The sequence below is a fragment of the Panthera onca genome, chromosome D3 (genome assembly GCF_046562875.1).
Source record: "Panthera onca isolate mPanOnc1 chromosome D3, mPanOnc1 haplotype 2, whole genome shotgun sequence".
Lineage (NCBI taxonomy): Eukaryota > Metazoa > Chordata > Mammalia > Carnivora > Felidae > Panthera > Panthera onca.
The window spans coordinates 75,371,931-75,390,736 of record NC_138350.1 but is presented as its reverse complement, the minus strand read 5'-3'; the positions used below and the strand labels follow the sequence as shown (position 1 = coordinate 75,390,736).

At 45.8% G+C, this 18,806-nt stretch overlaps 1 protein-coding gene across 3 annotated transcripts in view; it reads left to right on the top strand.

The window, feature by feature from the left end:
• Nucleotides 1-1,087: 1,087 nt before the first annotated feature.
• The window catches only part of FECH (ferrochelatase), a 37,500-nt gene continuing 19,781 nt past the window's right edge, over nucleotides 1,088-18,806 (top strand). For 2 of the 3 annotated variants that reach the window (XM_060613953.3, XM_060613954.3), the window contains exons 1-4: nucleotides 1,088-1,338; nucleotides 7,074-7,200; nucleotides 12,641-12,760; nucleotides 14,337-14,485. In XM_060613953.3, the coding sequence (XP_060469936.1) occupies nucleotides 1,293-1,338; nucleotides 7,074-7,200; nucleotides 12,641-12,760; nucleotides 14,337-14,485 (442 nt within the window). In that variant the 5' untranslated portion in view covers nucleotides 1,088-1,292. Of the gene's footprint in view, nucleotides 1,339-7,073; nucleotides 7,201-12,403; nucleotides 12,535-12,640; nucleotides 12,761-14,336; nucleotides 14,486-18,806 lie in introns of all 3 variants that reach the window. The other variant, XM_060613955.3, reaches the window with a different exon arrangement.

The following is an 18,806-nucleotide window of genomic DNA, read 5'->3' as shown; positions in this document are numbered from 1 at the left end:
TAATAAACTAACCAGGAACAAATTTTAGCTACAGAAAAGTGGTTTTCAACTCAGACTCCATCGTCCCAAAATATTCCACATAGCTTGCCCCCCTACTTCCTTCAGGCCTTTGTCCAGATGTCAGTGAGAATTTCTCTGACCTCTCTATTTCAGATTGCAGTAGAGTCTCCCCTTCTCCATCTCCCTTATATTACTTCCTTCTTTCTAACGCTCATCATCACCCCCAACAATACATATCCTGATTATTTTGTCTCTCCCTCAACCCCCATGTAAGCCACTTGTCTTCTCTGTTCACTGCTGTTTTTCCAATGCACACAGTAGGTGGTCAATACTTGTTCAACGAATGAATAATGCCTGAGACCTTTCTGTTCCAAGGTTGGTCTTGTACTTCAAGGCACACAGAACAATGGGTACCGTTGGCAGGTGCAGGTGTGGGAATGCAGGAATGGCTAGAATTAAGAGCAGTGCCTGTTGCGTGTGAGGGATTGGGACCAGACAGCTACCTTGCGACGGTGCGCAGATATACGGGCAAACTTCACCATGCGATCCCTCCCAGAAACCCATTTGCTGGACTGGCGTTCACTTTTCCTAACGTTCTCGCGTTAGCAGTATAATGTTTGCTTTCTGGTCCCGCCTGTCAAACTGTGCTGTATAGAGATGCCACAGGGAAATTAAAGATGTCATTCACGAGTGTCTCATATAAAACAATTCCTTTTCCTACTCTGAAAACCAAGCTTACAACAAAACAGGGTCGGCTCAGTTGTACTATAACGAGGCAAGCAAACTGGAGAAGTGAGGCAAAAGCATTCTCATATCTAAGTCATAGTATTGAAAAAGTCTGGAAAGCCCTTTGCCGGGTTGTGGCGGCGGTTTCCGCCTTGGCCAGACTGGCAGATGCAACCAGGGCGTTCGTTCAGGGTGACCGGGGGCGGGAGAGGGGCTGCTGGGCTGGAACCGCCGGCTGGTGGGGCGGGGCCGCTAGCACAGCCTCGGGCCCCTTTTACCCCTTCCACCCCCCCTTCCCCCGGCCGAAGGCCCCACGCCCGGGCCAGCTGTCTCGAGGGGCGTGTCTTCCTCTGGCCCCGCCCCCGAGCCCCGGCTAGGCCCGGCCAGGCAGCGAATGAACGGGTGCGCCGCGAGGGCGCAGGGGGCCGCAACTTAAGATAAGGCGGCCTGTGGTGGCAGTGCCAGCAGCTCGGAGCTCTCCGGGCCGGTACCCGATCGCGCCGCCGTGGGAGGAACCCGAGTCCCGGGCCGAAGCTGCCCCGGGAAAGCTCTCAGGCGGCATCAACATGGCTGCGGCCCTGCGAGCTGCGGGCGCCCTGCTCCGCGATCGGCGTAAGTGAGGCTGTCGCGGCCGCCACCGCTGCCGGGGTCCCTGCGACGGCGTGGGCAGCGCAGCTCGCGCCGGGGCCCTCCGGCTTGAGGGGGTTCCGGGAGCGGCGCAGGAAGCTCCGCGCTATGGGGCGAGGGGCGACCTGGAGAAGGGACCGGAAAGGGGCCCTCCCCTGGGAGGGGCTGAAGGGGGGGGCGGTACACGGGTCGTCTGGGGTCCCTGGGACGCGGCCAGGAGAGGTCCCGGAGCACCATGAGTCAGCGGGGTTACCGTGAGCAGTGCCGGGGTTTATCCGCACCTTAGTTCTTATCTGTAAAAGCATAATCATGAGCGTCACGGGTCGTGAGCATTATGGGAGGGAGGGTGTGTTACGGACCTACCACTGAGGACGGTAACTAAGGCATCATCATCGTCATCACCACGGACATGGGTCATGGGGTTCCCTCCCTGGTGATGGAGGTCGCAGTGTGCCCACTGCCCCTCTGTCTTAGCCCCTGGCGTCACCCGGTGCTCACTTGTCCTTAGGCAGGTAGCACCCACTGCGAGGGAGTCTGGGCTAGTATTTCCTAGAGATTTTTGAAGAACGAACAAGATCTAGTGACAACCCAACATGTTTCTCATGCAAATTTTGAATGTAGGGTGCTTCTAGGATGAGCTGAGGAGTTTGCGCGAGAAACACCTGGTTGGCACACTAACTCTGCAGCATTTTTAACTGTGACCCCTTGAGTAAGACACTCACCTGGCTTGAGTTTTGGTAAAGGTGAAAGGAGAAAGGTAATATACTTCACGGGCTTGGTATGAAGATTAGCTGGATGCCGGTAAAACTTGTAGCACAGTGCCTGTCATGCAGTAGATACATTGAGACCCTTAAATGTTCAGTTATTATGTGAAAGGCTGGGGCACACTAAGATGCTTAGTTAAGGCATTTGAATGATGACCGGACACAGACCTGCTTTATTTCTCTAAGAAGTTCCCAAATTCTTCAGTCTGGCACCTACTAGGAGGGAATGGAGAGAATCCACTTTGAATTTCCATATCTTATTACAGGTGCCTTTGTGAGGAAGATAGTAAAGACCCAGTTTGTGGTGAGGGCCAAGGCACAAAGGGTACGTGAAGCAAAAGGCATCTTTTTTTTTTTTTTTTTTAAGAAGAGGAAGGACAGTACCAGTAATGTTCCTGAAAGATGTATTGAATTAGCCTTTTCTTTCATCAGCCATTTCTGTGGCAGAGTCTTACAGGTTTTAGATTTGAGGTCATAGAACAATCTAAGAAGCTTTAAATGATTTGTTCCAGATTATGAGTAACTAAGCGGAAGGATTCAGAAACCCTAGCAAATGTGGATTTGAAGTCCAATTGAATTATGAACTCTGATTTTTAAGATGTAGTTATAATACTTTAATCATCTTGTTGATATGAAGGAATTAACATCTGAGTTAGAAAAAATTGAGTAGTATTTCTGAAAATGAATTCGGAAAGTAAAAGTACAAAAACAAAGTTTTACACTAAGTTTTTAGCATATTACAGAATCAATAAACTCTGACGTGGGCCACATACTGTATATACTGTATGTATTTTTGAATTAGAAAGTTGGTAGACTAATGAATTATTGTTTTTTCTTTTTGCCTTTTCTTTCCAAATTTTCAACACTGAGCATATATGTCTGTCTTTTTCTTTCTTTCTTTCTTCTTTCTTTCTTTCTTTCTTTCTTTCTTTTTAACGTTTATTTATTTTTGAGAGACAGAGTATGAGCAGAGGAGGGGCAGAGAGAGAGGGAGACACAAAATCCGAAACAGGCTCCAGGATCTGAAAGTCAGCACAGAGCCCAACGCCGGGCTCGAACCCATAAACCAGGAGATCATGACCTGAGCCAAAGTCAGATGCTCAACCAACTGAGCCACCCAAGTGTCCCATGTCTTTCATAATTAGAAAAAGAATCTAGAATAATGAAGAAGAATATCAGTGTTTTAATTAAGGACATTAGAACATTTTGGTGCCATACCAGAAAATAATTCTTTTTTTAAAGCCTCCCCTCCCCAAATGTTTATTAATAATCACAATATCGGATGTTATTTATGTTAATTTTAACTTTCTAAACTTTATTTACTTATTTTTGAGAGAGCAGGGGAGAGACAGAGACAGAGAGGGAGAGAGAGAATCCCAAGCAGGCTCAGTGCCGAGCCCGACGTGGGGCTCAGACTCGTGAACTGTGAGATCATGACCTGAGCCAAAATCAGGAGTCGGATGCTTAACTGACTGAGCCACCCAGGTGCCCCAGTTATTTGTTAGTTTTTAAAATGTTACCTATTTTTATAAGTACCTTTTGAAATAAATCTCATCTCCTATGTGATAGGAAGTGGCTCTGGGGTGCCTGGGTGGCTCAGTCGGTTAAGCATCCGACTTTGGCTCAGGTCATGATCTCACAGTTTGTGAGTTCAAGCCTCACATCAGGCTCTGCAATGCACAGCCTGCTTAGGATTCTCTGTCTCCCTCTCTCTCTGCCCCTGTCCCCCCACCCTCCTTTCTCTCTCTCTCTTTCTCTCTCTCAAAATAAATAAATAAACTTAAAAAAAATGGCTTCATTATATATTAAAGTACTTGTGTGCCTTGCTTTATAACCTCCCCTGCCCTACCCCTAAGCATCCAAAATATTAAATAATTTGGTTTTGGAGAACCAGTTAATACCCATGAACCTCTTAAATCATATATATACTTTTGAATGCTTCACCTTTTGGGTTTGTCCAGGAGTTACAAAGTTTTGCTTTCTTTATATTCTCTTCTGCATTTTCCTAGTTTTATAGCTTTTATGGTTTGTAGGCCTTTAAAAGGTAGACCAGCAGTTAATGTCATAGGTAGGGGTAGAAGGGGTCCCTGGGTGGCTCAGTCGGTTAAGCGTCTGACTTCAGCTCAGGTCATGATCTCACAGTCCGTGAGTTCGAGCCCCTCATCAGGCTCTGTGCTGACAGCTCAGCGCCTGGAGCCTGCTTCAGATTCTGTGTGTGTCTCTCTCTGCCCCTCCCCCACTCGCGCTCCGTCTTTATCAAAAATGAGTAAACGTTTACAAAATTAGAAAAAAATAAATAGGGTTAGAATACCTGGTCTCAGTTCATAAGTGGGCAAGTCCCTGCTGTTGAGTATTCTTACTTCTTAACCATATGCAGTGTGCCAGGCACTGTTCTTGGGTCTGGACATAGATGTAAAGATTTTTTTTTCCTGATGTTCACAACAGCCCTGCAGGGTTGGCCTGATCACCATCATACAGATGGGAAAAGGGAGTAGTTCTTTGAGTTGCCCAACTACTCCCACACACAGCCTGTTTGGTCCTATCTGGGATTTCTGCTAGATGTCTCTGGCTCTGGAACATATGCTCTATGCTATACAATGCTGTCTGTGCCCTTGGATTTCTCGTAAGCTGTGAACTGAGTGTCTTCAGGAGTCTCAGCTCGTCCTTTGAACAATTACTTAAAACTCCTTTAGCTACATGTCTGTTGGTCGTTTGGTCAGGGACTACTCTTAGTTTCTTTGGAACCTTCAGATCATTAGGGGAGAGGAGTGTTACAGAGAAGTCCTTGAGAGGAGGGTGTACTAACCCTACGTCCTGAGCACAAAGGATCCATTATTAGCAGCATTGCCTTCTGAGAATTTGTTCGGCCACAGAGAAGAGGATTTTGTTAAGTATAGGGCATGACAACTTGAAAAACTACCCTCCCAAATTGTGCTAGGAAATACTAATGTATTAGTTGATGACTCTGGTTTCACCCGGATTCCCTTCTGCCACTCCCTTTTTAAGATTCACAGGAGGAAGGCTTATCACCAGCAGTCAAATCATGTAATGCCTAAATTCTATTCTAGTACCCCATGGAATCCAATATCTCATCCATACCAGGAATCGCAGACATTGTGGCCTGATTGAGAACCCGGTTGCATCTCATGCAGTTCAGAATTGAACTTGTCTAAAATAAGGAGCTGCGAGTTGGCTTGAGACTTCATTTGAGCAGAATTGAACTTCTATATGTCAATCTTTGCACTTCCACTTTGAGTTAATAAGGACTATTCAGCACAAGCTCACGTAATTGGCTCTGTTGGGAATGTGCACAATATGGAGAGTTGGAAATCTGGAGATACCATTCTCCTATATTTTATAGGCAGGGTAGGTGAAAAAACATCAGAGCAGATATAGTCCCTATGCCCTAGACACTTCCAAATGAAACCAATGCCAGCACTAATCGTACGTGGCAGGTGCTGTGCAGAGTGCATCGCTGGTCTTACCTGCTGTAATCGTCACAAGGATCCTGACAGCAGGGTGTTGTCATTTTACCGGGGAAACTAAGGCTCGAAAATATATAGCCTGGCCCCAGTCACGTTGCTGGTAAGTGTCAGAGCTGCATGAGGTCAGAACTGCTGGTCCACAGCCCGAGTTCCTCACCGGGACTCTGACTTAGAAGGAGGATGAGGAGGGCAGAAGGAGACTGATCTCAAGCTGGTTTCAAATCGGCTGGTTTGAGAATGGGTCATGTGTACGGTGTGGGGCACAGCAGTAACCACCGTCCCCCCATTGCTACCTTGAGTGTCTATTGTATAGCTTCAGTTTAATTTCACTGTATGCCATTTAAGGATGAATATTCTTCATGGTACAACTAAGTATGGCCCATGGACTTCTCAGTCCAGGTGGGTTCTCCAGGCCCACAGCTGACTCTGGCAGGGCACAGGACAAGAGTGCACATGGAGACCCATGTATCATATGTGGGATCGCCCGCTAACAAGCTGTGAAGTATGTTCTGTTCTCCAATACTGGCAAATAGACCTTCGCAATGATCTGGAAGGGTGAACTGTTGAAGTCTTCAGAGTTCCCACAGAAGTGTCGTGGCCTTGGGAGCGTCGCCTCTGCTCTGTAGGCTTCCCTGCTTCTCTTTCCACTGCCAGCTGTGCCCTGAATTGTGAAGAGTCTTGTGCATTCACCCATGTGGACACTCCAGTCTAGGTTCAGGTTCTATTCTTGCTCCTGCAAATAGCTTCCCTTAGGTCAAGAATTGCTCGCACTGATGGCACAATCAGCTTTCGGGAGAATAGAGCTAGGAAAGAGGCCTGTACAGTCCCTGGAGTGGGTGTGGGCTTTTGGGGACAGGGAATTCTGGGTATGGGGAGCCTGGTCAGGAATGTAGGTCATGGGCTCTGGGGTCCATGGGTCTTTGGCTGTGCAGACTGCATACCCTGTGGGGGAGGCTGCAGCACGAGGAGGGCCAGAAGGGGCCCTCTAAAGTAGAACCCCCCACCCTTGTCAGTGTCCAAGGGCAGTGCTGGGGTTCTCAGCCCTGGTGCTTTATTGGAGGAGGCTTATAGGCAGATGCGAGGTCTGTGCAACTGGTTGAAAGCTGGCTCAAGTAACACCCCGTAAACCGGTGGCTCTGAACACGTCCCGCGTCTTCTCCCTTTCGTGTGAGCAGCGCACTAACTTCCGTATGCATGCGGTGATTCTCCTGAGGGATCACGTCAGAATCTGCCAGGGCAGAGTGAGAAGGTGTGTTTCTCAAAAGGCTCCGTGCAGGTCCTGAGAAGCCATCCCAGGAGGCGCCACCCCACCCCCGGCAGAGAGGGCTTGAGTGCCGAGAAACGCCGGGGAAATCACCTGTGCTATAGCGTCTCTTTAAATTTTAAGTCCAGGACTTCTGCTCGGAGGACCCCCTCCAAAGACATTGCTTCCCAGCCAGATTTCATGCTGCTACTTTTACTTTTGTCACAGTGGTGCCTGGAAGCTCAAGGGCCCGCCAACCGTGGAGGGGCCAGTCGATTGGAGCCACGGCGGCAGCTGCCACAGAAACAGCCCAGCGTACCAGAAGCCCAGAACCTCAAGTTCAACCGGGGAAGAGGTATGAATCTAATTTTAGGTACTAATAAGAACCTTTTTTTGTTGATGCAGACGCCAGTGAGTGGATACAGGCTGCCTTAAGAGGAAAGCTGCGGGGGAATGCTAGTGTGGAAGGAGTGCAGTGTTGTTTTCTTGGCTTTCTTTCAGTAGCTGGAAGGCTACAAGTTGCACCCACACACGCACACACACCGCTAAGGTTTTAACATTTTGGGGGAATTTTTATAGATTTAAAAAATTGTTGTTAAAATTTTTTTCCCCGGCTTTTTTGAGATATGATTGACAAATAAAAATCCCACAGGGCTTTTGTTAAAGGACATGTAACTCAGGACCAGCAGTCTGCAGATCATGTAGGAATTTAGTTCTGGAATATGTCATGTAACACAAATTTCATGGACAGTAGAAATGTGTTTATGAAACTAACATAATTATACCTATGAAATGTATGTTCTGTTTAGGATAAGGAGTGACTAATCCGTCAAGAATTTATCTAGTAAACCCTGCCATTGTTTTCCACTGTTAACAGGGTGAGCAGAATTCGAAATGACATAATACGATTTGTGATTTATTAAAGGGATAAAGTACCTGTTTCGGACGTCACCCCTGCTGTTTGCGGGTGGATGTCAGCAGGCCTGGCGTTGTTCTGGGCCTCCTCGTCCATCACGGAAGCCACAGCTCTTCTTAGGTCTTCCTCTCATACAGGGGCAGCACAGGACTCGAACGGGCAGTTGTTTAGCTGGGTGCCTAGAAATAGCCCACCTTAACGCTAGCCGAGCAAAAGAAGGAGACGGGTTGCAAACTAGTAACTCCTTGACAGTTGGTTCCTCTAGCGATAGAGCTATGAAAATAGTCCTATTTTGTGGTTGTTATTTTTCATTGTGTGAACTTGGGTACATTGACTGAAGTAAACTGAGGTTTGAAGGGGGATAGAGCATTAGGGGTGGGGCCTCGGATCATCTCTTTTCCACTCTCTGGCCTCCTAAGTGATCGAATCTGGTGAGGAAAACAGGAAGCAGGGACGCTGTCTCTGTCCTGGCAGCCTGGACACCGTTCCTGTGTGTCCCCACAGCCCCGCTTTTCTCACCTTAGCCATGGTCCAAAGTGCTTTAAGTCCTTAGGGTTTAGGGTGAGTATTTGATGTAACCTGAAGAACTGATTCAGTGTGGAACCCGGGGAGAAAAATTATTTCATTGCTATATTATCCTAGTAGCAAAAGCCAATAATATAACCTTAATATCATTAAATTAAATAAAAATCTAAAAATGTCTAAATTCCATTAAGTAATTTTGTATCATCTTTATACCAAAGAAATGGGTTCATTTTAGGACATGTAGACGGGCAAAAAAAAGATTTAAAAAAATCACCGATAATCCCACCACCCAGTGTTTTGTGTCTATGTCTGTACCGATTGATATTTATTCAGTAAATATTTACCAAAATGTGACAGTCGTGCACATAGTATTTTTTAAATTTCTTCTTTTTAAATTTAATAATATATCTACCATATAAATGTAAATATTCACCATTATGTTAATAGCATACGAGTATTTTATGAAATCACAGTTTATTTACCCATTCCCATGTTATGGGGCACTTGCATTCTTCCTAGTTTTAAAATAGTAGAAATGATGAAGTGATCAGTGTTTCTGTATATCATTCTGGTGCCAGACCTGAAGGCCTCGTGCTGCGCAGTGCTCAGACTATACCAGATGAGACCTCCACTAGACCGGGGGTCAGCCGACTCGCCTGTAAAGGGATAGATAGTGGGCCATTTGGTCTCTTTTGCTGCTATTCAACTCTGCTGTTATAATGTGAAAGCAGCCTTAGCGACTATGTAAAATAATGAGTGGAGCTGTGTTCCAATAAAACTTTATTTACAAAAATAGGCAGGGTGTGTATGTACAGATCTGGCCCGTGGGCTGTAGTTTCCCAAACCCTGTTCTAGAGGCAGCATAGATACTCAGGCCAATTACATCTTGGAGGTTTCATGAAGAGGTAGAATTTGTGTCTTTATCTTGGTGCTGACTATATACAGTATAATTGAATGATTCTGTTTCTTTATTAATTGATGATCTTAAGTTTCTGTTATGTACAATTAGTAGCTCAAAGGAAAAACCTATTTTGAGAGTCCCAGAATATAAAAATGGCAGAATGTTGAAACCTTTTCAAGCGAGAAGTTTTAAATATGTTCCCCTATTTACACTTTTACGTTCAAACAAAGGGAACTTGACATTCAGAGCTTGGTCTCAGATGGGCTCTGTCTGGAGGAGAGGAGAACAGAGACCATGGCTAAGGCTTTGCACTTCGCATTCTTGAATAGAGGGTGTCAGGCTAGGGTAGCTAATGCGCCATTCATCATGCATAACACAGTTTTGAATTAAGTGCACGTGTATTTAGGTATTTCCAAATCATGTGCATCACTTTCATGTGTAAGATCAACACGGTTTATAAAACACGGGTTTGCAGGGCAGAGTCATATCCAATTTAAAGCCACTCTTGTTCTGAGCTCAGGTGTTATAGATGAAAAGCAGTTCTAAATCTCGTTTGCACATTGATACCCTCTATGGCTTAGGTAAGTCTCTTAGCCTGGGGTTTCTTAACCAGTAATCTGTTAACTGGCAGCAATCCATGGAAAAATGCGCTTAATTTATTGTGAGTCACAGATTTTGAGGGTGAGAGACAGGATCTCAGAGCACGGGTGGTCTAAGTGGAAAGATTAAGGGAGCATTTTACAATTTCACAATATAATGAATCTGAAATTTTTAGGATTTAAGAAAAAAACCTAAACACCAGCTTGTTAATTCATTGATAGGACTTTTGGTGAGAGGAGGTGGGAAAGTTGTGGGACAATGACATCCTCCAGAGTAGTTGCTTAGTAAAAAGGAGATGAAACCCCCTTCCTCTAACCCAGTGGTTCCCAGTAGGGGTGGGGGATGCTCCCCACCTCCAACATATTTGGCAATGGCCGTGTCTGGAGACGTTTTTGGTTGTCACAACTGGGACGGGGTGTGTGCCGTGCTTTCTGGCAAGTAGAGGCTGGGATGCTACTAGAACCCTGCAACATACACCATAGCCCTCCACAGCAAAGACTCATCCAGCCGAAAATGTCAGTGGTGCCGAGGAAGAGAAATGCTGTCTAAGACAGTGATGTGAAAGGCGAACTTAGTTTGTCCTTACAGTGGGGTCTAAATTAGGAGATCTCTGACTTCACTGGAATGCAGCATTCTGCTAACCCCAGCAATTTTGCCTCAGCTTGTTTTGCAAACTTAGGTTGAGAATTCAGATTTCTACCTCATTCACCTGTAGTATGTTTGGCAAGAAAACAGTTTCTTCCTGTCTGAATTTGACACACTCTGCTGCGTAACATTATCCCAAGTGTTGTTAGCACTTGTTTAAAAATTGCAATTAAAATGTCATCCTGATCTCATTGGCTTTAGCACACATTAGGGACAGTCTTCCAAACAGGATTCATGTCTGCAGGATTGGCTTAGTCACTGCGGTAGCTGGAGGTGGCCTTGATATAGGAGGCTTAGACAGCGGGACCCCTCAGCCTTTGTACCAGTAGAGTTTAAAATAAACTTCAGGCTGGTTGTTTCTCACTGCTTTATCAAGAGTGAATGGAGAGTACATCCATCCGTGCTGTGGAGTATTATTCAGCCATAAAAAGGAAAGAAGTACTGATTCACGCTGTCACGTGGATGAACTTTGAACATTTTATGCCAAGTGAAAGAAACCAGGCCCAAAGGGCCACATGTCATGTGATTCCATTTCTATGAATAGGCAAATGCATAGACTGAGAAAGCGGAGGATTAGTTGCCAAGAATGAGACAGAGGGAGGATGGGGAATGGTTCTAGTATGTGGGAATATTTTTGGGGGGTGATGAAAATGTTCAGGAATTAGAGAGTTGTTATGGTTGCATAACTTTGTGTGTATATTAGAGAGCACTGAATTGTATTTTAAAATGGAAAACTTTATGGTATATAAATTATATCTACATTTTTACAAATGCCAAAAAAAAAGAAAAAACCAAAAAACCATGAATGGAAGAAACACTCCTTGTCCTGTAGTGTCCCCACCTGCAGACTCTTTCACTGCACGGCCCCCAGTTCTCCAGGGCCTCATCTCAGGCTCTGACCCCATGGTTCCATGTCTCTAGCCTTGGGCTTCCGGCGGCTACCGGAAGCATGCGGGCGGCACCTGGTCCCACTCTGGCCCCTTCTTGCCCCCTGAAGGTGTTTAGGAATGGAGAACTCATCCCGGCCTGACTCACTTTAGTCTGTGCAGGGTCCAGAGCTCCTCTGGGTTTTAGAGGTTCAGAGCTGGCATGGTCCTTTTGTTGATTTAACTTCCCCCAAACTACTTGATTTTCTTTTTGCTTCTTCTTGTTCCTTCAGTGCTTGATTCTTTAGCCTGGGACCTATTTGAGTAAGAGCAATTTCTTGCCAGAATCCCTTAAGCAGTCGCTCTAGGTAGAGGATCGAGAGGTGAGTGCAAAGTGAGAGGTGTACTTTATCGTACAGGAGACACTATGGGGGAACAGCAGGCTCTGGAGAAGGAAGCAGAGTAGCAAGAAATCATTTGTCAATAATAATAGTTTAAAGGGAAAGGAGCAGATAAAAGAATGAGAGATGGGCTGGTTATTATACTGTGGAGGTTTATTTTATTTTATTTTATTTTTTTTTCAAAATTTTTTAACGTTTATTTATTTTTGAGACAGGGAGAGACAGAACATGAACGGGGGAGGGTCAGAGAGAGGGAGACACAGAATCCGAAACAGGCTCCAGGCTCCGAGCTGTCAGCACAGAGCCCGACGCGGGGCTCGAACTCACGGACCGCGAGGTTGTGACCTGAGCTGAAGTCGGCCGCTCGACCGACTGAGCCACCCAGGCGCCCCTATACTGTGGAGGTTTAAAAGGGAAACCCATGGTTTCTCTGTGTATGATAGAACTTACTATATGTTCCACATCATGCTAAATAACTATGCTGTCTATTCTCAAAACAACCTTTTGAGGTCGTTGCTGGACTCCCTGTATACGAGGAGACTGAAGTTTGGAGAGACCAAGTAATTTGTATATCTGGAAGGCATTCACACAAACGTTTGCTTCAGCCTCAGGACAATTTGAGCTTTATACCCTGACTCTCAGTCCTTAAAGAATGGGAGGGATTTTTGTTCAGAACTGACAACTTAATGGGGAAACATTTCAAGCCCAGAGAAGACCAGTGCCATGGATGGAGCTGGGAGACCAAGGTCAGAGTCAGAACTGGGACCGTGCAGAACCGGAGGCGTTGTGCATTCCCAGATACGCAGCCCGGTGATAACAGTGAAAAGATCTGTAGGTTTGTACCTCTGAACAGATTAGATGTTGAGTTTGCTAGCTGAACCAACAGTGTACCTTACAGAAAAATAAAAAGCTACAAGTTAACTGCATTTTATTTTATATAGGAAGCCGAAGACTGGAATATTAATGCTGAACATGGGGGGCCCTGAAACCCTGGGAGATGTTCACGACTTCCTTTTGAGGCTCTTCCTAGACCGAGACTTGATGACGCTTCCTATTCAAAAGTAAGACGCGTGGAAACACCTGCACTTATTCCTAACTTGTGTAGTGCATCTTGCCTTACGTGTACGTCAGTTCTATAGTTACAGAAAATAAATGGTTTTTGTGCCTATCTGGTGGTGACTAGAGCAGCATCATTATTTTCCATTGTATAAGAAGGATATGATGTTGAGAGAAATGCAGGGGAGAGAGAAAGCAAGTTGGGGGGGGGCCTCTCCTTGAGCCCTTTCCTCCCTAGAGCTCTGGAAATGGCAGTTGTCTTGACACACCTGATGTCCCTTTAAATTTTTTTTAAATTTTATTTTAGGGAGAGTGTGCAAGCGGGAGTGAGGGGCAGAGGGAGAGGGAGGGAGAGAGAATCTTAAATAGGCTCCATCCCACGACCCTGGAATCATGACCTGAGTCAAAATCAAGAGTTGGCCACTCAACCGACTGAGCCAGCCAGGCACCCCTGATGTCCCTTTAAAGATTGTTACCGATATATTTGTACTTGACCCTCAACAGCTGATTAATACTCAGGGAAGCAATGATTATTATTCATTAATAATATTGTGGCTGTCCTCTTCCTTTCAAGCCTCCCTCCTTTCTTTTCTTTCTCTTTTAAAGTAGGTTTTTGTAATGAAAAATTTATACATGCACGTGATAAAAAAATGCAAACAGCATAAACATGTTCACAGTAAAAAGCAAGTGTCTCTTTTCTTGAACTCCAGCCTCCCGGTTACCCACCATGGAGGTTACAGATGTAACCAGAAATACAGAAATCTGCAATTGTACAGATGTATTTCTGGTGACAATCCAGAAACAGTCCATGCATATCCAAGCATGTGCTTGTCTAAATATCTATAAATATAGATGTATATGTATATATGCACATATATATCTCCCCTGTCCTTTTTAACACAGATGGGAATGTACGTATGTATATTATTTAACACTTTGCTATTTTTTTTTTAAATTAACAATGTATCTTGGAAATTATTCTATAACAGATTATATAGGCCCGGTTTATTATTTTTTTTCATGACTGTATAGAATGCCTTGCCTGGTCATAACTTAATTTATTTAACCAGTGGCTCACTGGTGGACATCTATGTTGTTTACAGTGTTGCAATGAACATTCCTGTGCTGTGCATTCAACTTTGCTCACATATTCAAATGTATCTGTGATTAATATACATTTTTTTTCTTTTTTTTTTTTAATACATTTTCTTAAAGTAAGAGTATTTTTTGCTTCCCAATGTCTTACATATCCTAGTTCCTGCTAGGTGTAGGATCAGGAAGTATTAAGATAGTGGCTGGCCCGCATCTAGGGCCTGCGCCTGAGTGGTGTCCTGAATCTTCAGGGTGAGTTGTGAGAGGAACTCGTGGGGCAGAGGTGGCTAATCCCCAGAGAGTGTTTTGTTTTCTTGTCTCTAATCGAGGCCAAAAGAGCTGGCTGTCGTCAATGACCTCAAGCCTCTATTTTTAGAGGCTTGATCTTCTTAGGCTCTTCTTACAATTTTGCTTATCTTTTCTATTGAGTAGTTTCTGAGGTTGCTAAGGTGGAACAAAAGCCACTTACCTACCTGTTAAATGATTTAGTAAGCTGGCACCAATCATCGCCAAACGCCGGACCCCCAAAATTCAGGAGCAATACCGCAGGATCGGAGGCGGGTCCCCCATCAAGATGTGGACTTCCAAGCAGGGAGAAGGCATGGTGAAGCTGCTAGATGACTTATCCCCCAACACAGGTACAGTGTTTCTTCACTAACATCTCAGTTTTGTTCTTTCAAAGTAGGTACAAAGTTCCAAATGCTATTGGACGAAACATGGAGTTCTGTCGGTTTGCGGGGGTTCCTACATGGCATGTGATCACTTAGCTCAGTTCTCGAGGCACTATCCTGGCCTTGGCTGTGGAGCCTGTTCCTTCCTTATGTTAGATATGGAAGAGCCCAAGGTTTGGAACATTAGTTTCAAAAGGAAGCTTGGTGTGTGTGTAAAGTTGGGCTAGGTTATAAGGAAGAGGCCACATCCCATGTATACAAGATGCGTATGTCATTGCTCTGGAAAGAAGTCTTGGGGCTGCTGTCACTGCTTTTTCTTTCTGTGTGGAGAGATGATTCGATCAACAGAGCAGAATTAGCTGCCATTGTGCAGCCGCGAGACCGTAAGCATCTTCAGCGACTGTTCTCGGCTCTCGGCAACACCAGCTAGTGCGAGGTCCTGAAAAGAGGATTGTGTGTGTCTGGAGACTGTCCTCCGAGAACTGCTAAGGCAGAATAATAATGTGCAGAATGCAGCAGTCACTATAGGAATGAATTGTAAGTGCCGTGTTTAATTGCATTCCAGACGCCATTGATTGTGGGACCCACCATTGTTTTTATATATACTAAGACAAAAACTCTGCCGGGTAGTTTTGAGACCACGTCTGTTGCGGGTGTGCACCAGTATGAGAAATGTTCAATCAAAAAATGTGCATGTTAGGACACATGAGATACATTCATTACAGATACATCTTGGGGCTTCCAGATCAGGACAGGCGTGTGACACGGTGGCCACCCTCAAGGACAGTGGCCCCACCAGGCAGGCCCAAAAGCATTTCCCTCTTCTCTGAGAAAACACCTCTAAGTGTCACCTCAAGCTGCTCTCAGAAGCCACCACGTCCCATCGCACACAGGGACAAGGGCTGTAGCCCTCAGCTCATCTCACTTGGAAAATTGCTCAATCATGCTTCTGCGTATTGAGTTTGCTTCCTGCCTTGGCCGTGGCTCAAGGGCATTTCTTACTGCCGTTCAGCCACACGTCCCACAACGTCCCACAACGTATCTTGAAAATGTTAGACGAGGGACACTCACCCACCTGATAGAGAAGAAACCGTCTCTCTGGTCATTAACAGTTTATCACGATAAAAGGTTTAGTGTGAATCAGATCTGCAATTGCTCTGCTGTCTCCAGTGGACAGAGGAGGTGGCAACATGCCATTGTTTCTGTTGGCCTGGTCGTGCAGGCTCCATCACCATCGAGGACCCTAGCAGAGCTGTTAGAGTTGAAAAAGGAATGTGGATGGACGGCATCCTTCCCACCTCCTCGCCCCTCCGTGCTGGGGCTGCCGGGTTGTCCGGACCAGACAGGCCAGCCATGGCCCCAGCCTCCTGGGTTGGCCTGGAAAGAGTCCTATGGAATGACCCGGATTTAACCCACTGCCCCACTTACTATCAGACGTCTGATTATTCCCATCTGCGGCCATCTAGTACAAAGGAAGTTGCAATCATCTAGATTCTAGGATTATTCCCTGCTTTGGCAGGGACCAAAGAATAGTAATAATCCATTTCACATTTTCATAGTCAGAATTGTGAGAGTGATTTTTAAATTTTTTTTAATGTTTTTATTTATTTTTGAGACAGAGACAGAGCATGAGCAGGGGAGGGGCAGAGAGAGAGGGAGACACAGAATCCGAAGCAGGCTCCAGGCTTCGAGCTGTCAGCACAGAGCCTGACGCGGGGCTCGAGCTCATGAACCGTGAGATCATGACCTGAGCCGAAGTCGGACGCTTAACCGACCGAGCCACCCAGGCGGCCCTGTGAGAGTGATTTTTAAAACATGAGTGATTGGTCATATGACCCTCTATCCTATAGAGACTTACATGAAGAAGGGAGTTGATTCTTCACTATAACTTTGAGGATAAGTTTAGGGTGTCTGAGGCACCGGCAGCTCAGCGGCTTGCCTGTCCAGTCACTTTACTAATGTCCCAAGCAATCATGCTTCCTCCTTCCTCACGCCATTCACTTGCCCTTTTGCTCACTCACGTACCTGTTCGTTCACATATTCATTCCCACTTCCGTCCGTCCTTCCACCCAGCCCCACCACCGGGTATTTATAAGCACTGGCTACACGGGGGATAAAGTAGTGAGTGAGTCACACCCTTACCTTCATGGAGCTGAGCTTCCTGGTAGTTTTCACTGAGGCAGAGAGTAAATTCTCTAGGGGGCTGCTTTTAGTTCCTCTAGAACTTGGAAGTTTGTCCAGGGCCTGGTCCTGAGAGGGCTCTGGTACCGGTGACCCTGCGACCTATCGCCGTCCTCTGTGGTTCACGTTTGGAGCCCTGTGAGCAGGCAAGTTAAATTATTGCTGTCGCCTGCATGGTAGGTGGCCCCCTGACAGCTTTGGCACACCTGCTGTGGGGTTAAGGCTGTGGCGCTTAATGAGGCCCAAGAATGTCCACTCATTGATTCGTCAGTGGCACCTTGAGTGCTTCTCCGTCCTGCTTCTCGATACTGCTTCGATACTTCGGCACTTCGATACTGCTTTTCGTATTCAAAACCGCGGTTTCTACTTAGGAGCTCCCAGGCCAGTGGGAGGGACCGCCGCTGCAGGCTCGTCTGTTAAGTGACAGAGAGAAGACCTCGTAAGACTTACCGGAGAGATGCTACGTACAACGAGTATGAGGGCCGGTGGTCGCACAGAATGCAGATGTAGGAAAAATGAGGTGGCTTCAAGGCTTGGAAACTGCCTTGGGGGAGCTTTGTGCCGAAGACCCAGATTCTCAGGGGTGGCTCTGTGGCTCCTTCAGGGGCTCGCCCACATTATCTAGGAAGAGATTCTGTGTACTTCACAGATGGACCTGAAGCCCAGTCACAAAGACCCAGGTGCCTCACCCCCTTGGTATGGCTTTTCCTTCCCGCTTTCTGGCTTCTCTGCCTCTCCTCTGTTCCTGTCCTTCTTCTTCCTCCTCCCTTCTCCTACTTTCCTACAAAATTGTAAAGTATACTTTTTTTTTTTTTTATATTTTTAATGTTTATTTACTTTTGAAACAGACGGAGACAGAATGTGAGTGGGTTGGGGGCAGAGAGAGAAAGACACACAGAATCTGAAACAGGCTCCAGGCTCTGAACTGTCAGCACAGAGCCCGACGTGGGGCTCGAGCTCACGACCTGTGAGATCATGACCTGAGCCGAAGTCGGATGCTCAACCGACTGAGCCACCCAGGCGCCCCTAAAGTATACTTTTAAACTGTGTCTATTTGTTTATTGGGAAAGATTCTCTTTCGGCAAAACAATGTGATGATAATGGACGGAAATGTTTCAAGCTCTCATTTTTAAAAAAAGTTTATTTTATCTGTTTTGAGAGAGAAAGAGAGGGAGAGAGAGAGAACATGCGTGCGGGGGGGTAGGAGCAGAGACAGAGAATCCCAAGCAGGCTGCACGCCGTCCTCACAAAGAACGATGAGGGGCTCAAACTCAATGAACCTCAAGATCATGACCTGAGCCGAAATCAGGAGTTGGACGCTTAACTGAGCCACCCTGACACCCCTCAAGCTCTCATTTTTTAGGGAAGTAGTTGTGGCTTGGTGGCTGGTATAGAAATTGCAGCTTGCACTGGCTTTGCATAGAATTGACTACTAACTCACAGGGTCAGTTTTATGAGGGAATATAACTTGGAACTGGTTTCATGTGGCTACACCACATTATAGGAATTTAGGGAATGCAGAAGGGAATAGATGAGAAGTATAATCATTTCACAAAAGTAAATCTAAAATACATTCAAAAGATGATAGTTTAGTTACGTAGAATCTGACCGCTTTTCACGAAGCCGTACGTGCTATCCTGTAGAACTCTGTTCTTTTTTTTTATTTTTTTGTAGAACACTGTTCTTTACAGGATGCTTGATGGGGAGGAGGGTGGCTCTTTTCAGATGGGGCTGGCTTCCCCGGTCCTGGTTGTAGGACTTTAGGCAGATGACTTACCCCACGAAGCAGCATCTTGAAAATGGGGGTGGTAACAGAGCCCCACTTCTGGGATCATTGTGAATATTCAATACGATAATCCCGAAAGGCATCAGCCTGGGGCAGCGTACGTGACAAAAATTCCTTAACTGTGAGCGTTTAGTATTATTCGTCCAGGGCATAGGGCTCGTGATGTGATACAAAGTAAAAAGGATTATGCTATATATTTCACACCTTTCTCTCAAAGAGTCACGCACAAATCAGACATTTGAATTGTTATGCAGCTAAACTGATGGGCTGGAAATGAATGAAGTTTCACTGTTCAAAAATCCAATTCTGAGTTCTTTTTTT